This window comes from Colossoma macropomum, unplaced genomic scaffold (assembly GCF_904425465.1).
Source record: "Colossoma macropomum unplaced genomic scaffold, Colossoma_macropomum, whole genome shotgun sequence".
Taxonomy (NCBI): Eukaryota; Metazoa; Chordata; class Actinopteri; order Characiformes; family Serrasalmidae; genus Colossoma; species Colossoma macropomum.
The window spans coordinates 1,444,914-1,470,482 of record NW_023495267.1 but is presented as its reverse complement, the minus strand read 5'-3'; the positions used below and the strand labels follow the sequence as shown (position 1 = coordinate 1,470,482).

Sequence of the window (25,569 nt, the reverse complement as noted above, 5' to 3'; positions counted from 1 at the left end):
ATGGAATACGTTTTGAACCTGAAGGCCACTCTGACGTCATCATCTTTTCAGCAGTTCACCACTCAACTTTATGGTAGGGTGGCCACATGAAATTCCTCAGTCAAAGGCACGTCAGCTCACTCAAAAAAAAAGACTTTAAATCATGAAAGCTGTAATGTAACAAAAGGAGGAAAACGGGGTGTGAAAACGTCCTGAACGCACTGTACATAGTGACCCATCACTTTAGGAAAAAAGAGAGAGGAAGAGAAAAAAACTAAAAGACTGAACACAAGACAACAGGCATCCAAAGCACCTGCTAAATGACAGTCCACCAATAAATCTTGTCTTATTTACTGCTGTCTTTTTCTTTAAACAGTCTCATTTTTATTTCCTCAGAACCGAACTGCAGTGCAGATCAACCACAGATTTCGTCTTAATCTCCAGCCAAACCGCACATCAATAGCTAAGGCTCTTCACAGCAAACTAATGTGTTCTGATGTTTTTGTTTGTACTGAATTTAATGTGAGTGGCAGAAACTCAGATGAACTGGCTTTATTACTGTTTACGACTTTCAAACCATTGGAGTGCACCAAAGACCACACCTTAATCTCTGGGAAAAGCAGATGCTCACAGCTGAAAGTGCATGCCCTGAAACATTTAGAATGTCAATGAATTAAAATTATCATCTGTTATTTTGTTTTTCAGTGAGGTTCTCTGTTATGTTTGGTCTTGTTTTGCTGCATATTTCACACTGAGCAATATGGTGATTTAGCTAGAGACGTTTGGGTTTTCCCAGTAAGGTTTACAGATTATTGCACCACACTGATCTCTGTGCCTGAATACAAATCAGTGCTCTCCTTCAGAGGTGAGTCTGATCATCACAGGCTACTAAAAGAACAGTTTAGTTTTAAACTTGCTTAAGGACATAAAAGGCCTGCATTGCTATTTAATGACTGCAGGCAATCAATCATGCACTGCCACGCATAGCATCTGCATATTTTTCAGGTGCTTTGCCTTTCTTTTGTTGCTTTTTGGCTTTCTATGAATTATTACTTCACTGTTTTGCTAATGTTTGATTATTTGACTCTTGGGCAGGTAATAAATTTGGTTAAATTTGGTTTGGCTTGGTTCCATCTATTAGTGCACCAGCTGTAGTTCCAAACACTGCACAAATCAACACCTCATCTTCATTGTATACGTTTACTTGGTTAAAGCCCTAACTTTAAAGCCAAAACTCTTTCCATTATCTAAACATTAGGCTTAAGCCTGAACTTCTAATTTATAACAATTGTATTTAAACAATACAAAACCTGCCTCATATGAAACCTTATATTGCAGGTTGTTAATTTCAACCACCCAAAATTAAGATATAAAAATAATTTATTATATATATATATATATATATATATATATATATATATATATAAATATATATATATATATATATATAAATATATAACTTTTTTATTTTTTTTATTATATATACTTTTTAATTAACATGACTACTATAATAAAATTCTTGAATATGATTTTGGTTGATTTGTTTACCATGTGTGATTCATCATGAGCCAAAACAGCAATGTAACTCTGCTGTTCATGAACAATAAAAAAGCCTAAAACATAATTTTTTATATCACTTTGGTCCATACAGCTCAAGTGCAGTCTAATTTCCAGAGGTAAATAAAGCCCTCAAGCTGTTCCTTCAGTGTGACAGCAGACTCAGATGCCTGAGATAAGGGTTAAAGTCAAACAGAACTCTCACATACTGAAATCCTGAAAGAAACATGTGGTCTACATTTATACTACACTAGCAAATGCAAAAGCAAGAGTGCTGATCTGGCCTTAGCTTCCACTTTTTTATATGATCCGGTTAAAAGGATGATGCACTGTGTACACATGGAACGGCTCCTAGATCAGCACCCTCAAAGAACACTGAATAATACAGCTCACTGTGTACAAGAAAAGGTTAGAGAGCGAGTGAGAGAGAAAGTAACTGAGCAACTGAACAAGAGATAGAGTAAACAAGCAGATTAGGAGGGGGAGAGAGAGAGAGAGATGCCAGAGCCATGGCATAAAGCCATGGTTCAGCCAAAAATGTGCACAAGTTTTCTCCCTTATCTCAAAAGTAGTCAATCTGCTGAGACATATTTGGCCTCTGAAGTTTGCTTCTTTAGCTCTGCATGAAGCTAATGCAGTTAAAAAGTAGTGAAAGTTTATAGTCACCAGTTTTGCATTGTGCAAACTGCCTACCTAAATCCTCACTTGCCTCAAACCATGTCATCCTAATCTCAAAAAGACTTGCTTTAGTGATTCTGACACTGTGTGACACACTGTTACCTATAAAAAATAGACATTACATCATTATCTAAAAATAGTAGCAGTAGTCCAGTATTCAGTAGTCACTACTTTGGAATCTTTTTTTTATTGAAGACTCATGTTTTTTTATATACAATAACAATGGATACAATGCAGATTTAAATTATAAACTAGACAATAAGGGGTACTTTGAGTTGTTGCTTTCAATATTTCAAGTATTTTGGCAACAACAAGGATATTCAAGGAGGAATAATGTACTGTAATTTTCTATTTATAGGAGTCTGCAGTGAAGTTCAACCACCCGTGATGGGCATATGGGCTTAAGTTCTTCCAGCAGGGAAGACTTATAGCACACAAGTCACCCTGAATCTAGACCAGAAGAAGCTGATCAACACAGTAACAACTATAACAACTATTAAAACAACAAGTTTAATGTAAAACAAGTTTTACTTGGGTGTTATTTGGGTGGGGGCGATATAGGTGACACAGTTTTTTTACTAGACAATATAGTGCTAATTATTTTTAGACATTGCCCAGGCCTACTTCTTTCCTACCAAATATTTCTAAATATTTAAACTTCTGAAAATGTACAGCACACTGTAACACTGGAAACACTGATCCCAAACTTTTGAAGGTTAGTGTATGTCACAGTGCCAGAAAAGCAAGCCTATTTTAGAATACTTACCAAGTGAATGCAGTTTTGGCAATGCTGGCTACAAGCTTCCATTACTTGTACCAACATTAGCTTCATTACTCCAGTGCAAACTTCAGACATTAAACACGTTTTGGGCGATTTTCTACATTTGGGTAAGGTGAAAATTTTGAGCCATTGTTTTGAAAATTCAGCAGTCTCTGAACACTTTTTTATAGACAGAGAGAGAACACTGAGCGATCTTACATCAGCTCCGTCTTGTGGATCTCTGCAATCCTTCGCTCCAGTTTCTCAGAATGCTTGGGGAAGAATTGGAATTTGGAGCTGTAGCCTTCAGGATGCTTCCCTGGGTCGTAGTCTCCAATCTCAGCTGCAGAAATCAGCCACAAGGATGGTTAAGAATGCAGTCAAACATTGCACATCAAGACATCACTTTTCCATACTCAGTGAATCTTTTATCATGCAATCATACTGCTCTTAAGGGAATAGTTTACGTTCACGCTTTGCTGCACAGATCATCATCCTAAGTTCATCCTAATGGAATACAGCAGCATGTGTGTTTTCCACATGTGGACTACATGTAGAGCACCTGTCATCCACATAGCATGTGTGGGCTTTACAGTGTACTGACGCTGTTCTGTATGTCTCTCTGGGTTAAAGAAGGCTTTGCTGCAGCCTCCTTGATGAAGTCTTGCCTGTGCTGAGGTGACAAAGCAGCGCATGTTTAATTCAAAAAGGCCCTTCTAAAACAGCCCTCGGATCAGCCTGTCAAAAGATCCACTCTCCCCTTAGTCTTGCACTTTTAGGTGCCTCACTTTCTCTCTTCAACCTACTGAAGCTCGCAAATCTCTGCAGGCAACTTCCACCACGAACGTCCGGGCTTTCGCTTGGCCTCAGTTCCAGCGCCACGCGAGCGCTGAAAGATTTATTCGTACAAGATACCAGAGTTTATCATGCTTCTGATCACAAAAAGACGGCTCTGCTTCTCCCCACAGCACTGGTGCTCAAGTCTTAGACGCTGTAGAATGCACAGGGATTTTGTGTCTTTTTATCAACCACCAAAATTTTATCTCTGCAAAGAAGATATCTTCAACGTTTGAGGGCTTATTACATATACAGGTGATAACCAGCACCTCATATCAGTTGCAGAGGATCTCTTTTATAATGCCCAAAAGTTAAGACTCTTTGTGGGGTTTCCTTAGCTCTGAAAGTCTGTGTGGCTTTGATGCAGAAATAATAAACAAAATCAAGGCCAGCAGAGATTTCCTTTCCACCTTATTAGTGTTGCATGCAAATGTTTGAACGCTCCCAGTTAAATTGCATGTTTTGTTGATTTCCTAAGTGACAATGACACATTTTCTATGGTCAATAAATTTAAATATTGTATTTTTCTGCATATGACAGTATGTAAAAAGTTCAGTGCTTTTTCAACAGCTTTTAATACTGTCAACTATTTATTAAAAACAAAATAAAATACACCTAGAGCTGGGTATCAAAATATTATATACTTTTTCTATACCTGTTCTGGCCACAGCTCAGAATTAGCCTTGGTGACACCATAGTGTCGCCCCCTAGTGTGCTGTTAACCCACTGTTCTGATGAGCACATTGGGGAAGCATTCCACAGTAATCTTTATGCAAGTGTATTATCTTATATCTAATCTCCTCGGAAATATCTCCTGAAAAAATGAAATAAGGGTGGTCTGTGACTTTTTCACAGTAATGTATATCTCCACTGTTATCTGTAAAGAAAACATATTATCACTGTGTTGATAGTAGCAGTAGTAAAATAAGCAGTAGTGAAATAAGTATTATTCACACTGGGAGCATGTTTTATAGACAATTTTATACATTCATTTTTAATTTCTCACTCATCTCCTCCAATGAAGCCTGCTATTTTCTGCTGTTATACAACATTTCCATCAAAACACCTGAAAGCAGCTCATGTGCTGGTTCCCTTTTTGGAAAAATGTTCACGTCATAGTTGTGTATGCAAATGCATAGTGAGATAGTGAAATGAGTTTAAGGTGCTGACTATAATGGATTGCAGACTACTAGGTCATGATCGGTGATCTGTGGTGGTTGTTAGGGGTGTGCGCATGTGTGTGTTAATCAAGAAGTGCTGACGTTAATAACATGCAGACAGAACGTAATTTAAAAGGTCAATTAGCAGTCTATTAGCATCTCACTGACACTAAGACTGGCTTCTTAGATACAGAAATTTGGTATTAAATGACATTTTTCAATACTTGCTAGTATTAAAGTAATCTGGCTGGTGAAATAAAAGGAAAGAATTTTGATACCCAGCTCTAAGTGCAAACAATTTTGTATTTGTTTGAAACACTGAATGATAAATTCCAAAAATATTGTGTGGACATTTTGTTGGTAAACCTCCATTCAGAATGAGGCCATATTTAAATTATTTAGTTCTTTGATATCTTCAATATATTTATAAAAATCTGATAAAAGATTTTAAAGATGACACTAATCTGCAACAACTTGATTGTTTTCTGTGTTTAATCCAATAAGCATTCAATGTTCAATGTTCAAAGTGTTTAGATATTTTTGTCATAGTATTGGTTTGGCATTGAGCACTGTGATATCACACTACCCTAAACTTACCCTGTAAGATATAAGCTGCCAGTGTGGCTGCATCAGACGTCTTGCAGAGGAGCCGGCCGTGGTACAGATCTCTCTTGAGCTGCAGGAAGACAAGATACCTGCAAAGAGGACACAATATGTATGAAAACAACAGAAGACAAAAACATCTCAAAATCCCTTCTCTGAGTAATGTGCAATCACTGATACAGAGAAAATTAAAGCTCAAACTGAGATAAATTCATCACAATGGCTTTCTTTACTTCACATATGTAGTTTATAAACTTGTTAATCATCTCAGACAGTAGCCTGAGATTTACTCACTTATTCTTCCCCTTTCATAATAAGGCATCACTTGTGCTACTCCACTCTGAAACTATTAAAAAAGGTAATATTTCAGCCAAGTACTTGAGGCGTTGGCTGGGCATGTATAGATCTGGGGCTCAGCCCAATTCACTATAAGAATGTTCTGGGGTATTCTGAAACCTTTTTATTAAATGTGAGGATTTACACATCAACAAATTTAGCAGGAATTCAATTGATTTGATCACTGACGTGTCTTGTAAACAAAATCATTTAAGAAAATGAAAGGATGAGTGAAAACACTGCTTGTAAAAGAAAACAGAGATGCTTCCAGAATAATGCCATTTTTAAAGACCTCTTTACATTTCCCCTCTCTCCACATCAACCATCCCTTCTTAACATCTCCTCTCTAACATCTACTGAGACAGAAACAATTTATTCATCTCTTTAAATCTATTTGACTGATACCATGAAACGCAAAAAATAACCCATTCTGACCTTGTAATATGAGAAACATTTTAGAGGTCTACTACTTGACAGGGTTTAACGTTATTCTAATATTAATGTTTTTTTAACAAACACTTACTGCTCTTATAAATAGCTTTACATTTCATTTTCTTTGAAGACATTTACACAGTAGTGTATATTCACATATTAGACACAGGATACAAAAGCATCTGATTTACCTGTAGTCTGTTATTCTATGTGTGATATTTAATTGTTGATAGAAAAGAAATCCACTAGGTCATTAAGAAAAAATGGTGAACAAACATGTATTATCTGGAAAGATCCCTCATTTCACTGTGGGAAAATAACCAAGTGTAATTTTCCCACTGCTAACTGCTCTATATTTGGCCTATTAATTGAGAAATGATAGTTTCGGGCTCACAACCAAACTGGAGCACTGTTCCCAAAAGGGGGAAAAAATTGGTATGCATTGTATGCTGTGTTCAGTTTCTTCAAACCTTTTCAGGCAATGACAACTTATCTCCATCTGGGGCGTCGCTATGGCCCCAACAATTTTTTTAACCAGCCCTGACCGGTCACAAGTTTCACTCCAGCTCATCTGCACATCCATCTCATCATCCATGGTTTTGTTCAGGGACACAGGAGTCCAAGAGTGCATACGCGAGATATAGAGAGATTTTTGGTAAAATTTTGGTAAAAAGGGCAAATCTACTACATAAAAAAAATCGCTCACTGGAAAACAAACTCAACTCGAACCCAATGCTGTGCATGAAAAATTGGACCAATAAGATAATGTGTTTCATAGGCCATAGACGGGAATCAAAAGAACTTTCTCTTCAGGTTAGAGCCAGCTGCTCTAAGTAAATATCCAGTTCACCTCTCTGGTTCTCTGGCGATTATCACCTTGTACGCATTGTCATTGGGTTATTTGTCAATCATCAACGTTATCTGATTACACAACCATATCGCCTTGCCGATTGTTCTTAGACACAACATGAAGTGGAGTAAGATCATGGTAAAATCACTGTACCGCATGGCCTCAAGTGGTTTAACACATACATTTTAAATAAATGTTTTAAGTGCTAATTAATAATATTTGCAACAAAAGATTATTCACCAATAAATGCAATTTGTTTACAATATGCTACACAATGGGTTTAGTGACTTAGAACATTATGATGTTATGTTGTTATGAGGTGATCATAGATGTGCATATATCACGCTTTTTTTTCTTTTGCCGCTTCACATGTGTCTCAGCCAATCAGGTTTTAGGACTGGAACTATCAGCTTTACAATGTATATTTTGGAATTGTGCCCTATATCTCTCTGTGAAATGGTTATGAAATCTGCTAAACGACTCCAGCTCAGCCACTGAATTCCATTTGACATTCTCACAATGACATAGCAAAGTACCGATATCCAAAGTAACCTGTCAAGCAAACTGATTTTGTCTGGTGGATGGTCAGGCCTGTTCACAGCGTGCACAAAACCTCACCAAAATGGTCCAAGTCTGAAAATGCTTTTAATGAGAGATGTGATTATTCTACACTGCACACCTACTCTTTCATGACCCAAAAAAGGATCTAAAGATGCTGATTTCACATTCCCTTTAGCCATTTTGAATATTTCTTTTTGATGTGGTTCAAATGGGCTTTGTTTTTTTTTGGTAAAAGGACACTGAAACTAGATCAGGAGTGCTGGGTTCTGGAAGCCCTAAGGCAAACTTCTGTTGCTGTAGTATTTCTGCCCAGGTCCCATACAGGACACTGAGCTCTCCACAGCAGACACCAAACCTTCTAGGCATTTAAGCACCTGCTATACTGGTCTTCAGATACAATTGCTCATATTGATGAACAGCTTGGTTGGCTCTGAATTTAAAAGTGCCCAGCTTCATCACTGATGAGTCACAAAATGGCAAATAATCAAAATGTTCAAGATATTTTCAGGATCTGACATTTAAATGTCTTTTCAGCTACAGCAAGAACTATACAAAAAGGCCCTGATTTACTACACATTAGTACATGAAAAAAATGCAAAAAAAGTACATCCACTCATTAGTACATTACCTTTGTACTATTTTCTACTTTTTAGACTTACAGTAAACACAAAGCATAAATGGTCCACCCCCTATGCTTAACAGTTGGTAAGGTGTTCTTGTCATCAAATGCTGCTCCTTTTTTCTCTAAATATACTTTTGTTGATTGTGGCCGAAGAGGTCCATTTTTAATGCATTGGTCCACAGTACTTGTTTCCAAAATGCCTCTAGGTTATCTAGATGTTGTTTTGCATACCTCAGATGTTGACTTTTGTGTTGAGGTTGCAGTTTTATTGGTCTTCCAGATCTTCCACCCTTCCCCTTTAAGTTCTAATGAACCAAAAGTTCTAATGAGTCAATTAACATTAATTTTTTTAACACCTCACAAAGAAAACATGAGTATTTCTCACAGGAGTGCATTGCAATGACTTCTTACAATCCTTTAGATTTATTATTGAGATACCTGGACTGTGTCTGTGTTTAAGATAATTTGAACTGATGTCCATAAAATTGCCTTTAGGAAATCATTCTCACTCTTTTCCCGCACATGGGTAGCTGCACCTTCGAAGCAACAGATGCCCGGTGGGAATGCGGTGAGATGCTCCTCTTTAACTTCCCAAAGTAGGCCATTTCAGCATGTGCTAATTCACTTTTTAAAAGGTTTCCGCTTAAGAGGCCGTCCAAGGTAAAAAAGCAATTACACTCGCGGAATTCTCTCTAGGTGACAGCAGCTAAATGGCTATTGCTGTATCCACCAGTCGATTTCTGGCCTACATATCTGTTGCCTTTTATATCTCCACCCTGTCCTTCCACACATGCACGGTTTGCTTGTCAATGTCAAGGACAGCCAGTGCAGGCAGGTTAAAGAGATACTAATCTAACGTTGGCATTCGTCCTTTAGTAAAGCAAAAGCATGCATTGTGCTCTAGCTGTAAGAAGCTCAAAATGCCACACACTTGTTCTTTTAATGTACGATACGAACAGCTGTTACTCAAATCCTCTTAACATGTCATGTATATGGAAGAATTTTCATCAACCTATAAAATCTGCAACTTTTGTTTGAAAACCCAGTTTAGTGCAACATTTCTCATTTCTAACACTGGCTAATGTGTTAATGAGACGGTTACTGCCATTTGCTTATACAGAGACATAACACATACATACACCAATCAGGCATAACATTATGACCACCTCCTTGTTTCTATGCTCATTGTCCATTTTATCAGCTCCACTTACTATATAGGTGCACTTTGTAGTTCTACAATTACAGACTGTGGTCCATCTGTGTCTCTGCATACTCTTAACCCCCTTTTACCCTGTTCTTCAGTGGTCAGGACCCCCATGGACCCTCACAGAGCAGGTATTATTTGGGTGGTGGATCACTGCAGTAACACTGACGTGGTGGTGTGTTAGCGTGTGTTGCGCTGGTCTGAGTGAATCAGACTCAGCAGTGCTGCTGGAGTTTTTAAACACAGTGTCCACTCACTGTCCACTCTATTAGACACTCCTACCTTATCAATCCACCTTGATGTGAAGTCAGGGACGATATCTCATCTGCTGCTGCACCTGTTTGTGTTGGTCATCCTCTAGTCCTTCATCAGTGGTCACTCAGCACAACACACACTAACACACCACCACATCAGTGTTACTGTAGTGCTGAGAATGATATCCAGCCAACAGCGTCCTGTGACCACTGATGAAGGACTAGAGGATGACCAACACAAACTGTGCAGCAGCAGATGAGCTATCGTCTCTGACTTCACATCTACAAGGTGGACTGACAATGTAGGAGTGTCAAATAGAGTGGACAGTGAGTGGGCACAGTGTTTAAAAACTCCAGCAGCACTGCTGTGTCTGATCCACTCAGACCAGCGCAACACACACTAACACACCACCACCATATCAGTGTTACTGCAGTGCTGAGAATGATCCACCACCCAAATAGTACCTGCTCTGTGAGGGTCCATGGGGCTCCTGACCACTGAAGAACAGGGTAAAAGGGGGTTATGAGTATGCAGAGACACAGATGGACCACAGTCTGTAATTGTAGAACTACAAAGTGCACCTATATAGTAAGTGGAGCTGATAAAATGGACAATGAGCGTAGAAAATAGGAGGTGGTCATAATGTTATGCCTGATCGGTGTACTTGAGAATTTGTGAACAGTTCATGTCAATAATTACAAGATGACATAGGATCAACTTTTTATGAAGTTAACTACAGGGACCTCAATGCAAACTGGTTGAGCTATTCTTAGGTTATAGAACTGTGTAATAAACTTTTGGCCTGCTGGTTGGCCCTAGCCACTAAAAGGGTTAAGGTCTGCCTCTTAACAATTACTATTATCAAGCTATTATTAATGTCCAAAAAATTATATAAACAGATAATTTGTAAACAAGCTTGAAAAATATGGTACAAATGTTTTTGTATGATCAATAAGCTTTTCTGTAAATTATGAGTTACATGTTACATGTTAATGAATTGTAATCTTTCTGTTGCAAACATTTATTAGTTACTTGCTAATAGTAAATGCATGCAATTGTCCCACTTTTCTGTAAATCATGTTCATAAGGCTACATGACGATTACAAAAACTTTTCATGATTTAACTGACATAAACCTACATATACATAAATAAAAGCTCATTCCAATAAGCAACAGTTGTCTTAAAGGCTCCCTTTGTCAACTTTACTGTCAAGTTGACACAATACATATGACATTAGGTTGTGTCATAACACTTTCTGGAGCGAAATGACATAGCATGTTATGACAGCAGACTTTTTAGTGGTATTGTGTTCATTTCATGGTCCAATTTCTTTTTTTAATAGTGTCCATCACACATGCAACTTTTAAAATAATATACTGAGCATTTTAATCCTGAAAAAATGTCTAACTCAAGTCATTCACAAAGACAACACAAAAATAGCCTGAAACCATCCTACATCAAGAATTGAATATTGTGTACTGGAAAGCAATTTCATACAGCACAGAAAGGAAAGATGTGACTACCTGCCATAAAGCAGTGTTTTGAGTGCCAAAATGTTTAGCAAAAAAGTGAGTGCACAAACTTGTTTTCCTTAAAAGCCAAATAAAATTAAATATATTGTCAGTATATTTTTTCCAATTTTTATTTTTCTACATTTCAGTAGCTGCCCTTTACATTGTGTGAAAATGTAATGATGAATGGACCACCAGAAGTGATTCAAAATTGCCTAGAACAAAATTTCTTATATTTATTAACTTACATATGAAGCAAAGAAAAGTTGCCATTTTGGAGATACTTGTTTTTCTTTGGACAGCAATGATTTATAACTCATGTCAGTGTTTTGGCATTCCCATTAGGATTTATAACATCTTATAAACAGCAAAATGAACTCACTTTACTCAAGGGCCAGAGACAACAAACATATCAGTACAGTGTCTTGGCATTGCCATAGGGTTTCATAAAATCTGATAAGCACAGATATTCACTTTACTTAGGGGCAGAGAAAATAACAGAGCATCCATATCAAAACCATCACAATGTAACAACAATACAGTAGATTTTCATTTCAGTGTCAAAGCATCTGTTTAGAAGTGTTCAACTTTGATTTTGCAACCCCACTTGTCAAGATGTGTAATCATCATTATGAGCTACAAAGTCAACTGTCATTACATGCTATGTCAATTAACCCCTGAAAGAATTATGACAACACCTAATGTCAGCAAAACACGTATATTATTTGACATAGGTGTTATGTCAACTTGACACTGAATTTGACTACAGCAGCCTTTATAACAACTATCGTTTATTGGAATAAGTCTTCATAAATGCTTAAGAACTGTAATATGGTGTTTTTAAATAGGCTTCTGCCTTATTAGCTCCATTACTTGGAAATGATGCTTTATAACAGTGGTATAAATTAAGCAAATGTCTGTCACTTTAGTTTAAGGCTGCTTATGTCAATACAATGACATTTAATTATCTTATGTCATTTTGGAATTTCTGGCATATGCTTAATGTGTAAATGATTGCAATAGAGATATCATCATATCGCCCAACCTAATGCATGTCTGATCTTAGAAATGTTCAATACATAAATGATATAAAGGTTTGACGGCAATTCATTCATCAGAATGCTCTATTGTTAAGGGGAACGATCTGTAGCTGATGTGCACAACAATTGGTTCAGCTGGTGGGCACAACGAAGCAAAGAATCTAAAAACACAAGTGTTTCAGTCTAACATCACAGAGTGTTGCATAAGTAGTTCGGAATGACCCAGAGTGAATAAATGCAGGATGTCTGAGTGATGATCTGAACTCGTCTCTTTTCTTCTCTCTCGCTGGGGATCTGTTAGTTCTACCACTCTTCCTCAACCTTTACACCTTTCCTCTACACTCTCCATCTCTCCCTCCCACATCTTGCACACTGTCTCCTCCCCTCAGAGCACTTTTGTTTTCCTTTATGCTCTAAAGGTCCTTACACATCTACCTTTTCCTTATCCCCTCTTCTTTAGTCTTATCTCCTCCAATCTTCTCTTCTCGTCTTCACTTCTTCAGTCTTTGTGTCTTTAATCTTCTCCACCTCAGTCTTTACTTCTCTAGTCTTCTCTTCTTTTGTACTCCTTTCCTTTCTTTAGTCTTCTCGTCTCTTCCTTAGTCTTCTTTAATATTCTTTTTTCTTCTTTAGTCCTCGCTTCTCTAGTCTTCTCTTCTTCAGTCCTGATGTCTTTAGTCTTCTCCTCTTTCGTCTTTACTTCTATAGTCTTCTCTTCTTTAGTCTAATCTTCTCTTCTTTGCTACTTTTCAGTCTTTACTTCATTAATATTCTCTACTTTTCTTTAGTTGGCCCTTTTAGTTTTCTCTTATTTACTGTTCCCTTCTTTGGCTTTCTCAACTCTTCTTTGTACTTCTCTTCTTTAGTACTTCTTTCTTCAGTCTTCTCTTCTTTAGTATTCCTTTCTTTATAGTCTACTCATTTAGTGTTCTTTTAGTCTGCTCTTCTGTAGCCTTCTCTAATTTTCTCTACTCTTCTTTAGTTTTTCTGTTTAGTTTTCTCTTCATTAATATTTTCTTCTTTTGCCTTTTCTCTTCTTTAACTTTCTCTCTTCTTTAGTTATTCCTTCTTTAGGTTTTGTCTCTTTAGTCGTCTCTTACTTTTTTTAAGTCTTCTCTTCTCAAGCTTTCACTTCCTTCTTTAGCCTTCGTCTTCTCCTCTTTAGACTATTCTTTCTTTCTTCAGTCTTTTTTAGTCCTGTCCAGTCTTCTCCTCTTCAACTCTTCACTTCTATAGTCTTCTTTACTCTTCTTCAGTCTTTTTTGCTTCTTTAGTCTTCTCTAGTTTCATTACACAATAGATCATACCCACTGAATAACCCAGTCCATACCAATATATACCAATGCATAACTGTGCATTGTTGACACATAAACAGGTCAGATCCTTATCAGGTGTCAGGATCAACAACGTATCATCCGCTCATTTAAGCTCTCATTTCAGATCTCAGCCACGTGCACTTTTTCTAGGTGACCTCATTGCACGCACCATGAGAGGGTGGGAGGAAGGCAGAGAGAGCTGCTCAAAAGTGAGCTGGGACGTTGCTAGCTGGGGGCTAATCATGTATCATTTACAGGAATCTGTTAGCAGTCACTGACCCTCCATCTCTTTTCAGCAGTCAAGCAGAGAGAAAAGAGAGAGAAAGATGGAGGAATCATGCATTCATTTACAGCATTTTAGGCCTCTGTTCTATTTTTGGGCCCAATCTCAGAGAGAAGCCTTCACAGATCTCCTCAGCCTCTTGAAAAATCCAACACCAACAGCATTATGCTTTCAATCTACTTTTCAGAGATCCCACTTTGTTTAATTATAAAGATACAGTCCATCACTGGCTTTGCAACCCTGAGAGTGCGCAATCTGTTCTCACTCACTGCACACTGGGCTTTCAGAACGACAGCACTCCAGCTTATCTACAGCAGCTCTGGCATAGAGGCATCTCTAAAGAGACCAGGAGCAGAACCAAGAGCTTTTTACATTACTCACACTCTCTATGAATTGTTTTGAATAAAAGACAAACAAGTAATGCATTAAACTGATTAAAATTCAAATGTGAGCATCATTTCCACATGAATAACACAGATCATATCAACACAGTTCTTGTCAAAAGTCAATTAAATGAAAGACAAAAGTGTATTGACTTAAAAAATTTTATTCACGTGGAAATGATGTACACCCAAGAAGACACTTTTTCAGTTCTAATAAAATTATGTGGAATCTATAAAAAAGATAAAGCACTGAACACTGCTCTACCACCAACTGTTATGTTAGCGCCAAGCTAACTCTGTACATTCACTGGCACCTGAAGCTCGTAATTAGCACTTTTTACTTTTCATAATGAATTTTACTTTCTTCAACAAATCCTTTAGCGTAGCTTGGTGTGGGCTCATGTAAGTTTCTTCTCTTTCAATGATGCACACAAAAACTTGCATGACAGTAGCTCCCTCTTCTGGAGAACACTTAGACTGCTAAAAAAGAGGGACTGGGTTATAGATCAGGACCATATGTAAAAATATCTAACTGGGAAAAGACTAATTATTAACGTGTGTGATGTGAATAAGTGTGTGATTGGATGAGAGTGACATCTGATAATTTGACAGAAATGACTTATTTTGTTGATTTTCTAAGCAAAAAAAGTACACAATCGAACATTTTCATGCACAGTGCACAGTTACTGGTTATTTGCTGCATTAGACATACTGGAAAAAACACACTGCCTTCATTGTTCTTCATAATCCCATAATACCCATATTTAGGTATTCAATTATCTGACCAAGATGTTGACTCTAATGGCTACAACAAACTAAAATGCAATCAAGCTAAATTCAGTAGTTGAAAAACAGAAAAATTGTTTCTTGCGTTGCTAATCATTGCAAATTGTGCAAACACTAATATGGAGTTTTTAGATGGTAATATAAATCTAAGCATGGCTGCTCTTTTCAAACCTTTCCTTTTTTCCAGAGTGTAATGCTGTGATTAGTGAAGTAATATATTTTCATAATGCACGTCCAGCATGGTGAGGTCAAATGTCCTGGAAATGACATGCCAAGTTCTGTCACAGTCAGTGGTAAACAGAATCTTGTGGTAAACAATCATAAAGCTACTATGTGCCTGAACTTGTTTAAAGCTTCTGTTCCATCTATCAGACAGCAGGAGTCTGAGAAAGGATAACTCTCGCTCCTCTGTGACTCATTAAATCATTCTCTGAGCCCCCTTTTCTCTCACCGCATGGGAAGGAGGAGATGGACAGAGATAGACAGATAGAGAGAGAGAGAGAGAGAGAGAGAGAGAGAAAGAGAGGAAGTCTCCACCAGTGCCAAGATCAACACTTGACCAAACTCTGAACTGGGATTCGGGCTGGCATTCATACAGAATGTAAAAGAAGGAAGACCATCTTTTATTCATCATTAGCAGAGCTAGCATAGCTTTGGCGGGATTTCAAGATTACGCTAGATCTCATCACAAGCAGAAACCAAGATCAGGCAGAAAATAAAACTTCCTGAAACACAGGTGCTCTTTGTAGATCTACAGTTCCTGACTGTAGCTCATCTGTTGCTGCACAATTTATCTGCCTTGCTCTGCCCTGTCTGTCAATGGAAAGAGACCAGTGTAAGGCTACCACTGAAGTTACTTAGGTAATGTGAAGTATTTCACATTAAATCATTCTGAAAAAGTCAACAACTGAACAATGCAGAAATTTTGAAAAACCTGTTGAACTTTATGCCAATGGAGACAGACAGTAGACTTACAGTTTTTAAAGTTCTTACCTGGTGATTTCCTCCTTAAGAGCAGCAGGGTCTGGTGGGTAGAATTTGACCCTCAGACACATGGTAAATGGAGGCTGGGCTATGGGGCAAAACAAAACAGTTTGTGTTGAGTAAAATGCTACTGTTGACAAATTTGCTTTGATATACTAGCATTTAGAAACTGCTGAATTCTCTTTGTTACCCATTAAGCAGTTTGTCAAAGTAAAGACATGGTGTGACTTTAAAAACAGTCTCTTAAAATGAACCCACCTAAAGTGGAAAACTTACCAATCAGATTCATTAATAATTTTATCACATAAAAAAAAATATTTCAGCTGGAGCATAAATGTAAGACCCCCAGTGTTTATCAGCAGCAGGTAATATTGATATATTTAGTCATCAAGCTACTCTGAGGGGCTCTAAAATTACTGAAAGATTTTAAGAATGTGACCTGAAACCTGTATAAAAGAGCATTTCTGTTCAACAAGCAACATCCCTAAAGTATTCATGCAATAAAATATGGCTCATTACAGTCTTCCTAGAGATGATGCTCCATTGCGGCAATTAGCACCGTATGACTAGGCACTGACTGAAAGTACTTACATTTCATTTGCTTGGAGATTGACTTGGAAAACTCCAACCAGTGCTGAAATAAGAGAAAAGAGTCTTAGAGCTTCAGGGTGTAATGTGCTCCCATGCAGACAATTCAGAATACACACACACACATACACAAACACACACACATATCATGTTCAGAGGCAGCACACACACTTGTACTACTCTTTATGGGGGTTTTGCTCACAGCTATGTATTACTGTAGCTATACACTGTTGTAGTGTTATTGAAACACCTTCAGTTTAACCATCAGTCACCAAATGGGTGACTGTAATGGTTAAAACAGCCCTTCATCTTTTCATGGGAAGGGGCAAAACATCCCTAAAATATCAGAATTTATATTGTCTTCTTTTGGTTTATGTTTTATGTTATTGTTGGAACATCTAATCAACACTAAGAGAGTAAATCGAAGCACACGTCTTTCTGTTCAACAGACCCACCAGGACTTTGCAGCCATTTTTCATGAGTGTTGCAGACTAAAATGCTTGATTTTGCAGCAGCATTTTCGAAATTGAAAAAAAAGTATGTGTCAGTGACTGCAGTGCAGAAAAGTGTGAAGATCATGAGTGTAAAATTTGTTTTAAACGTAGCCTAGTTAGGTTTGACTGACATGCAAAATAAACACAGACTGGTGTTTTAATGTGACGGGTAAGAGCAGGCTAGAAACAAATGAGTAAATGTCAGCCAACACACAAGGATATGCTGCTTAAAAGCTACGAGTTGCCTCAAATGAATCTAATTTTTCGAGCAGGAAACTGCTCGAAAAAGACAAGGAAGATCGTTCTCACAGACATGCAGATAGGCAATCAGAATGGAACTGACAAAATCACAATACTTGTGGCCAGTTTAGCTTAAATATCAGCTGCTACGTGTGGGTGGCACATGTTCCTCGTACATTGTATAGAAGCTGCATGCTTCGTTTTTAAAACATCTCACAGATTTACATGTTTAGTGTAGAAATAATGTGGTGACTGGACAAAACTGCAAGCTCTGGTAAACAGTGTGAGGATTTGTTGAATTATCAAACTTGGAAAATTCCTGGAGGGTCCAATATCAGGATGTTCAGTTTATCACTATGTATAGAAATATATATTTCCTATATATATGTGGCTGAGTGATTTGACAAAAAATATAACATAATGATACTTCAAAACAACTGCATGAAAAATGACATGTATCATGATACACTTGTTAAGTTGGAACAGACAGAAGGAAACCAGTAATTTAAAAATGAATATCCAAAAACTAATGATAATGATATTTAATGCACATATCGTTTATTTAGTGTCACATATTGTACCTCACCAAATCAAATGAGTTAATGAGTTGGGATAGTTATGCTCTCTTTGTAATTCTTTAAGCATATAACTTTCTGCATAACATGGATAAAACAGGAACTCAGCCGAACAATCCACTCAGTGTCGGCCTTTTAGGCTCCCATGTGGAGTCACACTGCTTATATGCAGTGAGACTAGCTCATATTACCTACAAAGTGTACTGAAAATAAAATGACTAGCAAACGGAGGAAAACAGGTGTGTTTGGAAATACACTTGGAAATACACTGGTTTACAACACAGATAAACCCAAAACTGACATTTTTAAAGTTTATTTGTGGCTTCGGAGATGGGTAGAAAATAACATCCTGACCTCTGTCACGGTTTGGAGTGTATTTTAAGTCACACAGGCTCATTTCACAGACCAATGCACAAACGTACACGCTGAAATGTGGCTAGCAACGAATGCTAAGCAGTGATTTGGGGAGGGGTGGGGACAAAAATGGGCCGGGTCTTGAGATGGTGTAAAACACAGGTCTGATTGAGTCCCTGATGTTAGCAAGCTTGTCGCGCCCCTTTCTTGTAGCATGGCACACAGCTTGTGTTGCATACTGGATTCTACAGTATACTACTGATGAAGAGCAGTATGCAGTATTCAGTATATACAGATGCAGTACGCAGTATACAGTACACAGTATGCTATTTCGAACACAGCCCATGATATTATATTATTACTGTCCTTCTAGTGGAAAACACAGTGATGCAAATTTGAGTTCATACTGCCAACCCCTAAATTTGAACCCAGCACTAAAAATGAATAAATAAAAATGGTTTTGCACTTTCAATGTAAAAAAAAAAATGAAACAAGTAGCTTTTGTAAAAAGCACTTTACATTGTCAAGACCATTTTCCTGGCACTGACAATGTATGCTCTCCCTGCTTTCCTCTGCTATTCTACAAAGTCAGGACAATTTTTCCTGAAAACACATGCATACACACAAGTGCACGCACACACTACGACACATCTATATTTCATTGTGTGCATTATTATTACCTGAGGAGCAGACAGCCAGTGTGGGAAGATGAGCTTTCCAATACCAGTTTCTGTGTGTGTGTGTGTGTGTGTGTGTGTGTGTGTGTGTGTGAGTGAGTGAGTGTGTGTGATAGAGAGAGAGAGAGAAGGTTAGGGTATGGAGCGCATCTATACCAATCATCTCCATTCTCTTCCCTCCGGAATCAAACATTAGCACGTCTTCGACACCATGCTGAGCCTCTGTCAGTGCCATCATGCATTATAGCAGATAAGCCAAATCAGCTAAGCTGTGCTGCCACATCACAGAAAGCTGTACATTTCCAACTCGCCATCAGTACAGGCACAAAAACAGGTCCAGAAATAGCTTACAGCTTTCTATCCAGATTGAGTTTCGGATTGTTGTGACCTAAAGGTTTTGGCCGTCAATACTTCTCCCTCCCTGCTATCATTTTTCTGCAGGCCTGTTTAGCTTTTAAGCATATTTTGCCAACAAGTAGCAATCCAGAGGGAACTGTAGGGGGTTCAGCAGTCAGGGTGTAAGAGCTGTACTGTCGTTTCAGGTTTACAGCATGTAGTCTGCAGCAGGGCTCACATCCCTCAGCTGCCCTCATTATTATTTATGTCACTCACTGCGAGGGGTCCCAAAGGGGGTCAGCACAAAAGAGAGCCATGACAGTGTGTATGTGTGGTGGGTGTTAAAGTGTGCACTGTCAGGTCTGTCAGGAAAATGTCTTTTCTGTTGTGGTCAGGGTGACTTTAGAGGTCATTGCCTTTTCTGAGGTCATCATGCAGGGAAGGCATAAGACAAAACAAAAGCAACAGGCAAAGTTATTTAGTAGGGATGTACTGATGTGATCCAGGCATAATTTAGTGGATCAGGTATTGGCCAATCTAATTCTGATCATTTGTTTTTTATTTTTTTTGCGTTCTACTTGTTGTAGAAGTGATGTAAACGAGTACTATCCACAACTTGCAGCAGTGGGGCCCATTTTCACAAGTTTAGATAGTCGCCAGTGTTTCAACACTGACACGTCAAATGTGAATGAGTGACAATCAAGTCTACTTTCTGTCCCTTGTTGTGAGTAGCATGCCACAGAAACATTCTGCTTTACCAGTCAAGCTGCTTGTGGTTGCTAAATGTATGAAAAATTGATAAATAAAATGATAAAGTAATTATTTCACATAACTAGTCCACAAAAAAAAAAACCTAAAGATATAAGATGACATTGTATACCACTGTGCACAAATAAAAAATAAACTTATTTCACTGCAGAATATTATAAAGTGTAACTGGAAGCCAAATCATCAGGTAGGTCAATCAAATTTGATCACAAGCCAATATTAAACACAACATGGTCAAAAAGTAGGCCAAAAAACAAAACATATCAATCCAGAAGGTCACATTATGTACATACTAAAAATGAAGGAACTTTATTTTAACATTAATTTTAGCACCTCAGATAAATTATGTGGCTGTATGAAAACACAAAGATCAAAAAGGTATCGGCTGATACTTTACATTAAAGTATATTATTGTCAGTTTGCTGCAAACTGCTCAAATTCCTTGAATGTCACACTCACAGTGGAACCTTCAGCAGCCTCAGCAGCAGCAAAACAGAACCATTCATTTTAATGGAGAGATAACTATTCAGAATGACTTTACGCAGCAATTCCTGTGCTAGCAAAGACCACTAAACCAAAACAGACAATCAGTATAAACATTAAATCATGATACAGTGGTGTGCACTGCAGCAGAGGTGATACTGCTATACTGCCTTACTGATGAACATATTAAACTTTCATATCATGCTCACATTAGTAGGCTATTATGAGGTTAAGCCATATGATAATAATATGAAGCTATTACACAATGAAAAAAACTATGCCATGTTGAGCTATGGGCTTTATTTCATTCTTGTCAGGCCTGCATACTACATTTGCCTTGTGGTTTCATTCATGCACTATACCCAAGCACATCTAACAACCTTGCCTGTGCCTGATTCATTCTTCCCCTCATTCTGGAAATTTCTTTCCACTCCAGCTCCTCCAGCTCAACCCTATCACATTAAAACCACTCCAGCAAATGAAAATGCTGGTAGGTTCCTCCCTCTGATCCAGGTGGACCACAGCACTCTGTTTTTGAATTCTGCATGAACCTCACAGAGTGGATGACTTCGAGCACCCTCAGAGCACCAGGTCCATATGCGGTTGACTAGCTGTGGTGCACTATGAGGAGCAAATATATATAAAGCAGTAAAAAGGCAGGGAATGTGAGAGAGTACTATGCTGTTCAGGTATAATGTTCTATACAGAGAACACAGTATTGTGCAAAAGCACCTAAGCAATCTGGGCAGTAAGTGTGTATCTGCTTTTAAAAAGAACATAAAAAAATCAAAAAACATCAATTCAGTAAAAAGTAAGAAGAATTTCTTGTTTTCAAAAAAGTAGTTCATGCACCATGATGCACTTAAATGGTTAGAAACTACTGTATTAATATCACTTGTATTTATTCCAATATTAGTTTTTCTGAGCAAATGAATGCTTACTGCCCAATTAAATAGCTTTAAAAGTACATTTCTAAGAAGCCTATAACTTCTGCACAGTACAGTACATATTTTATAGAGCAGTTAAATTATTATATCATGATTAATCACATTATTTAATAACATTATTTTCATCACGAAACTGAACATGAAAATCACCTGATTTTTACAGGGTGAACCTAGTTTCCAATTCTCATCACCGACATCCACAGAGTGACAGTGACTACATTTTCCAACCAATGAGTGTATATATCATAAATGTATGTGGTGGAACAAACTTCCACTGGCTGTCAGAAAAGATGAGTCCCTTAATGTCTTCAAACAGTGAATTTCCCCTATGCTGCACCTTAATTCTCTATCTTTCTTTCTAGTATCAGCGCTGGCTTTTGTTTCTGCCAGTGTCTGAGTTTAAGTGTAGTTTGGACTTAAATCTATTTGTACAAGTTAGGGAACATTCTATGAGTGGACAATGAAGTATTTTGTATGTCGAATGTAAATGACCTCAACTCCTTCATGATTGTAGACTCTCACTCTGATTCTCAATCATGCAACTCGTAGATTCTTGTTACAGTGGAAAGGAACTGGAGCTACACTTCGCAATTGCTTTTCTCAGTTTGCTGCTGGATAATTTATCCATATGTCTCCCTCGAGCACTGTTTGTTGTGATCTGAAGGTGTTGAAAGTATCGCTTTAAAAATCATTTAATAGCTGTATCTGTATGAGGGGAACATAATTGCGGATTCTATCATATAAACATGCAGGGTTACTGCCAGGACACTTCGACAGACAGCTTAAAGGGTCAAACCAGGAAAATGCATTAACAGCATTAAAGCTTTAGTGGCATTAATCATTCATTATGTCAACTTGCTATTAATATGTTAACACTCATTATCCATATTACACTTTAGTAAAGTATACTAGTAACTGTAGACTATAGGTCTACAGCTATAATCAAAAGTTTTAGTGCCCCAAATTTAACCTATTTTGAATTTAACATGTTGGAAAAAAAAAACATAAAATGTGACCTGTGTTTTATAGCACACTTTTAACAAATACATTAAAGAAAATAAATAGAAATTGTGCACTAAAATTAGCAGAAAAATATTTAAGCATGTTCTCTGTAGAGGATGTGTTCACTTATTTTCAGTTGAAATAAGTATGTCTAGAAATAGGTTAAATAATCTTATAATGATCTATTAATAGACTCATAATGAGAAAAAATTACATAAACTCTCCTTGGACACTTATTAGATATATGTACCTTGTCCTTTCCCTCTCTGGCCACCTTATGAACTCTGATCTTATAGGTCACTGCTCTGATGAACAATTACAGATTGTAGCCCATCTGTTGTCATTCTCAGTTTGTCAGTCACCCTCTACCCCATTCATCACTTCCAAGCACACGACCACTGTTGACCAGGTGTTATTTGGGCGTTGGACCATTCTCAACACAGCAGTGACCCTGACATGGTGTCCTAGTAGTGTGTGTGGTGGTATGAGTGTATCAGGCACAGTGGTTTAACCGGGGTTTATTCACACATCCGTGCCACTGAAAGGCTGTGAGTTGTCCATCGCCCAAAATATTCAGCCAAGTGCGACTCTGCGGTCAGAAACCGGACTGCAGAAACTTTGCTAAGCTATAGAACGGCTAACACAAGCTGGATGTATGAGGTAGGGGGTTCTGATGAAGTGGAGGGTGAGCGTATATATGGTTTGTATATATCAGTATCATTATAAGCTATGTGTATGGCTATTGTTAAAAATTCTGGAAAAAATCATGTCAGTCACCCACACTACACCTCTGTCAACCTGTTAATTACTGCCAGCATAATGCACGCAAAGACACTCACCCTTTGCTTGTCCGGGTCCACATATCTGATGCCAAAATAATCCTTTTCCAGCAGGTTCAGGTGGTGGCAGATAAGATCGAACAGATACTGACCCTTGGCATCCCTCTGGAAAGACAACAGAAAGAGGCCAGCAATCAATATTTATGGTACCTTTGGATAAGCTGTTTTTAATTTCACTGAAGGAGCTAGAGGGAGGGACATGGCTAGCCAGCCAGTGAACCCTAAAGTCTCTTAATTACTAAGAGCAGAACGCAGTTCACATTCTTCAGTAATCTCCGGAGAGATTATCTGATATTAATGCCCAGACATGACCATCTGCAGAGTCAGGCACCAAAAAAAATGAATGAAACAACAGAGAAAAACAGAGAGACAGACAATGAGAGAGAGAGAGAAAGAGAGAGAGAGAGAGAGAAAAACAGAGACAGAGAGAGAGAGACAGACAGAGATAAAGCTGGTGTGGGGGGGATACACACACCCCTATTCCTAGATGTTCTTGCACATGAAGTGTTGTGTTTGTAAATGCCTACAGACAGTTGTCTCCTAGCCTTGTTGACTGTAGCACATACAGTTAAACCATTTGACGTGTATTTGGTTTTCAACTGTCTAAAATGTTGGAAGATCATAAGTTCGACCCACAGCGATGCCATAGCCATACATAGATGGGAGTTCAAGAAAGCATTATTAATTTCGCTCTTTCTGGGTGGGTAGAGCCTTTGTTCTCCCTCCATCACTCAGTGTGATGCTAGCAGAAGCCTGTTAGCTTACATAAAAGAATTGGCAGTTAGTGTTCTCCTCCAAGCATGTTGAGTATGGTGGAGCTTCAGATGTGTTGGAGGACGCATGTGCTAACCTTCACCTTCAAAGCTTGGTAGTATTGTTCAACAGGGGGAGACTAGCGAGTTGGTGGGAAATGGCCAAGACTGAAGTGGGGAAAAACTGGGTAGTTATGTACAAACAAACAAGTACTAATTAAAGGCCTAAACTGATACTGTGAATAATTCAATCAAACAGACAAGCAAAACTATCAATCTTCCTGTCACCAGAAATATTCGCAATTATAATGCAGCATTATATCAGTGTGGTAACTGGCTTTGTTATTACTTTGTTAACATTATTTTTATATAAAACTGTTCATCAACCTCACCAACATAAGCTCAATATGACTGTATTTATTAAAATAATATATGCCTAACCAACAAGCTTTTTCCCAACTGGACAGCCCTCAAAAACCAGACACCTGGCAACCCCAGCTAGACCAACATAGGTGTCACGTAGGCCTGGGCAATAAAACGATAACAATAATTATCGCGATATAACTTTTCCTCGATAGAGCGATAAAACAGGTTCGATAAATTTTCGATATATTATACCGTTCTCACACTTCCACGTTCTAGCGAAAGCCCTGGTGGCGTTTTCTACTGCAAGGAAAGCGACACTCCTCTGCTGTCACCAGGAGAGGGCGCACTTCCGAGTTTCTCGACATGATTAGAGAGGAAGGGGGCCACGAGTAAGAGGAGTCTTTAGCAACGGCTGAAACGTGGAGTTATACATTCCCTGTTTGAGTGGAACGATCGGCAATCTGTTCTCGAAAGTAAACTGAGGAAGGCTGTGAGGCATTGGAAAGTGGGAGAGCGCTATCTTTCCAGGCTAGCTGTTTTTAGCAGCTGGCTAACTTGAAGTAGCGCTCCGTCACTCGCACAACACGGCGAATTGATGTTACTGTAGATCAAACAAGACACAAAAGCACCGCTTTCAGTTTAAACACACCTAAAAGGAGGACTCAGTTCGTCTGGTGTTAAATATATTGCGGTTCACCCCTTAAACTACTACGATAGAATAGAGAAATCCAGTCGTCTGCTAGCTGGTGTTTGAATACTGTGATGTGCTCTTACATGTACGTGGTAGGAGTGATGACAGTAAGGCAGTGTGATCCATCACTGACGTACCGAGCCAGCTAACGTTTGCTGTTCGTACTAAGTTGACGTTGTTGAGAAACTAAACAGTTTAGCACTGTTGTTGGCCGCTGGTTTAGCATTTGTAATGGGATAACCTAGCACTCGTCACCAGACAGCTAAAAATAATCTTTTCTTTCTTATATTATGACTATTACAAAAACTGTGGCCGTGCT

At 38.2% G+C, this 25,569-nt stretch overlaps 1 protein-coding gene across 1 annotated transcript in view; it reads right to left on the bottom strand.

Moving 5' to 3' along the window:
- Nucleotides 1–23,555, bottom strand: part of LOC118801379 (FERM domain-containing protein 5) — a 47,058-nt gene extending 23,503 nt beyond the window's left edge. Inside the window, exons 1-5 of the mRNA XM_036561667.1 lie at nucleotides 23,442–23,555; nucleotides 16,730–16,772; nucleotides 16,148–16,226; nucleotides 5,569–5,666; nucleotides 3,194–3,317 (exon numbers count right to left, since the gene is read on the bottom strand). Of these exons, the coding sequence (XP_036417560.1) occupies nucleotides 3,194–3,317; nucleotides 5,569–5,666; nucleotides 16,148–16,226; nucleotides 16,730–16,736 (308 nt within the window). The 5' untranslated portion in view covers nucleotides 16,737–16,772; nucleotides 23,442–23,555. The remainder of the gene's footprint in view (nucleotides 1–3,193; nucleotides 3,318–5,568; nucleotides 5,667–16,147; nucleotides 16,227–16,729; nucleotides 16,773–23,441) is intronic.
- Between the last annotated feature and the right edge of the window lie 2,014 nt (nucleotides 23,556–25,569).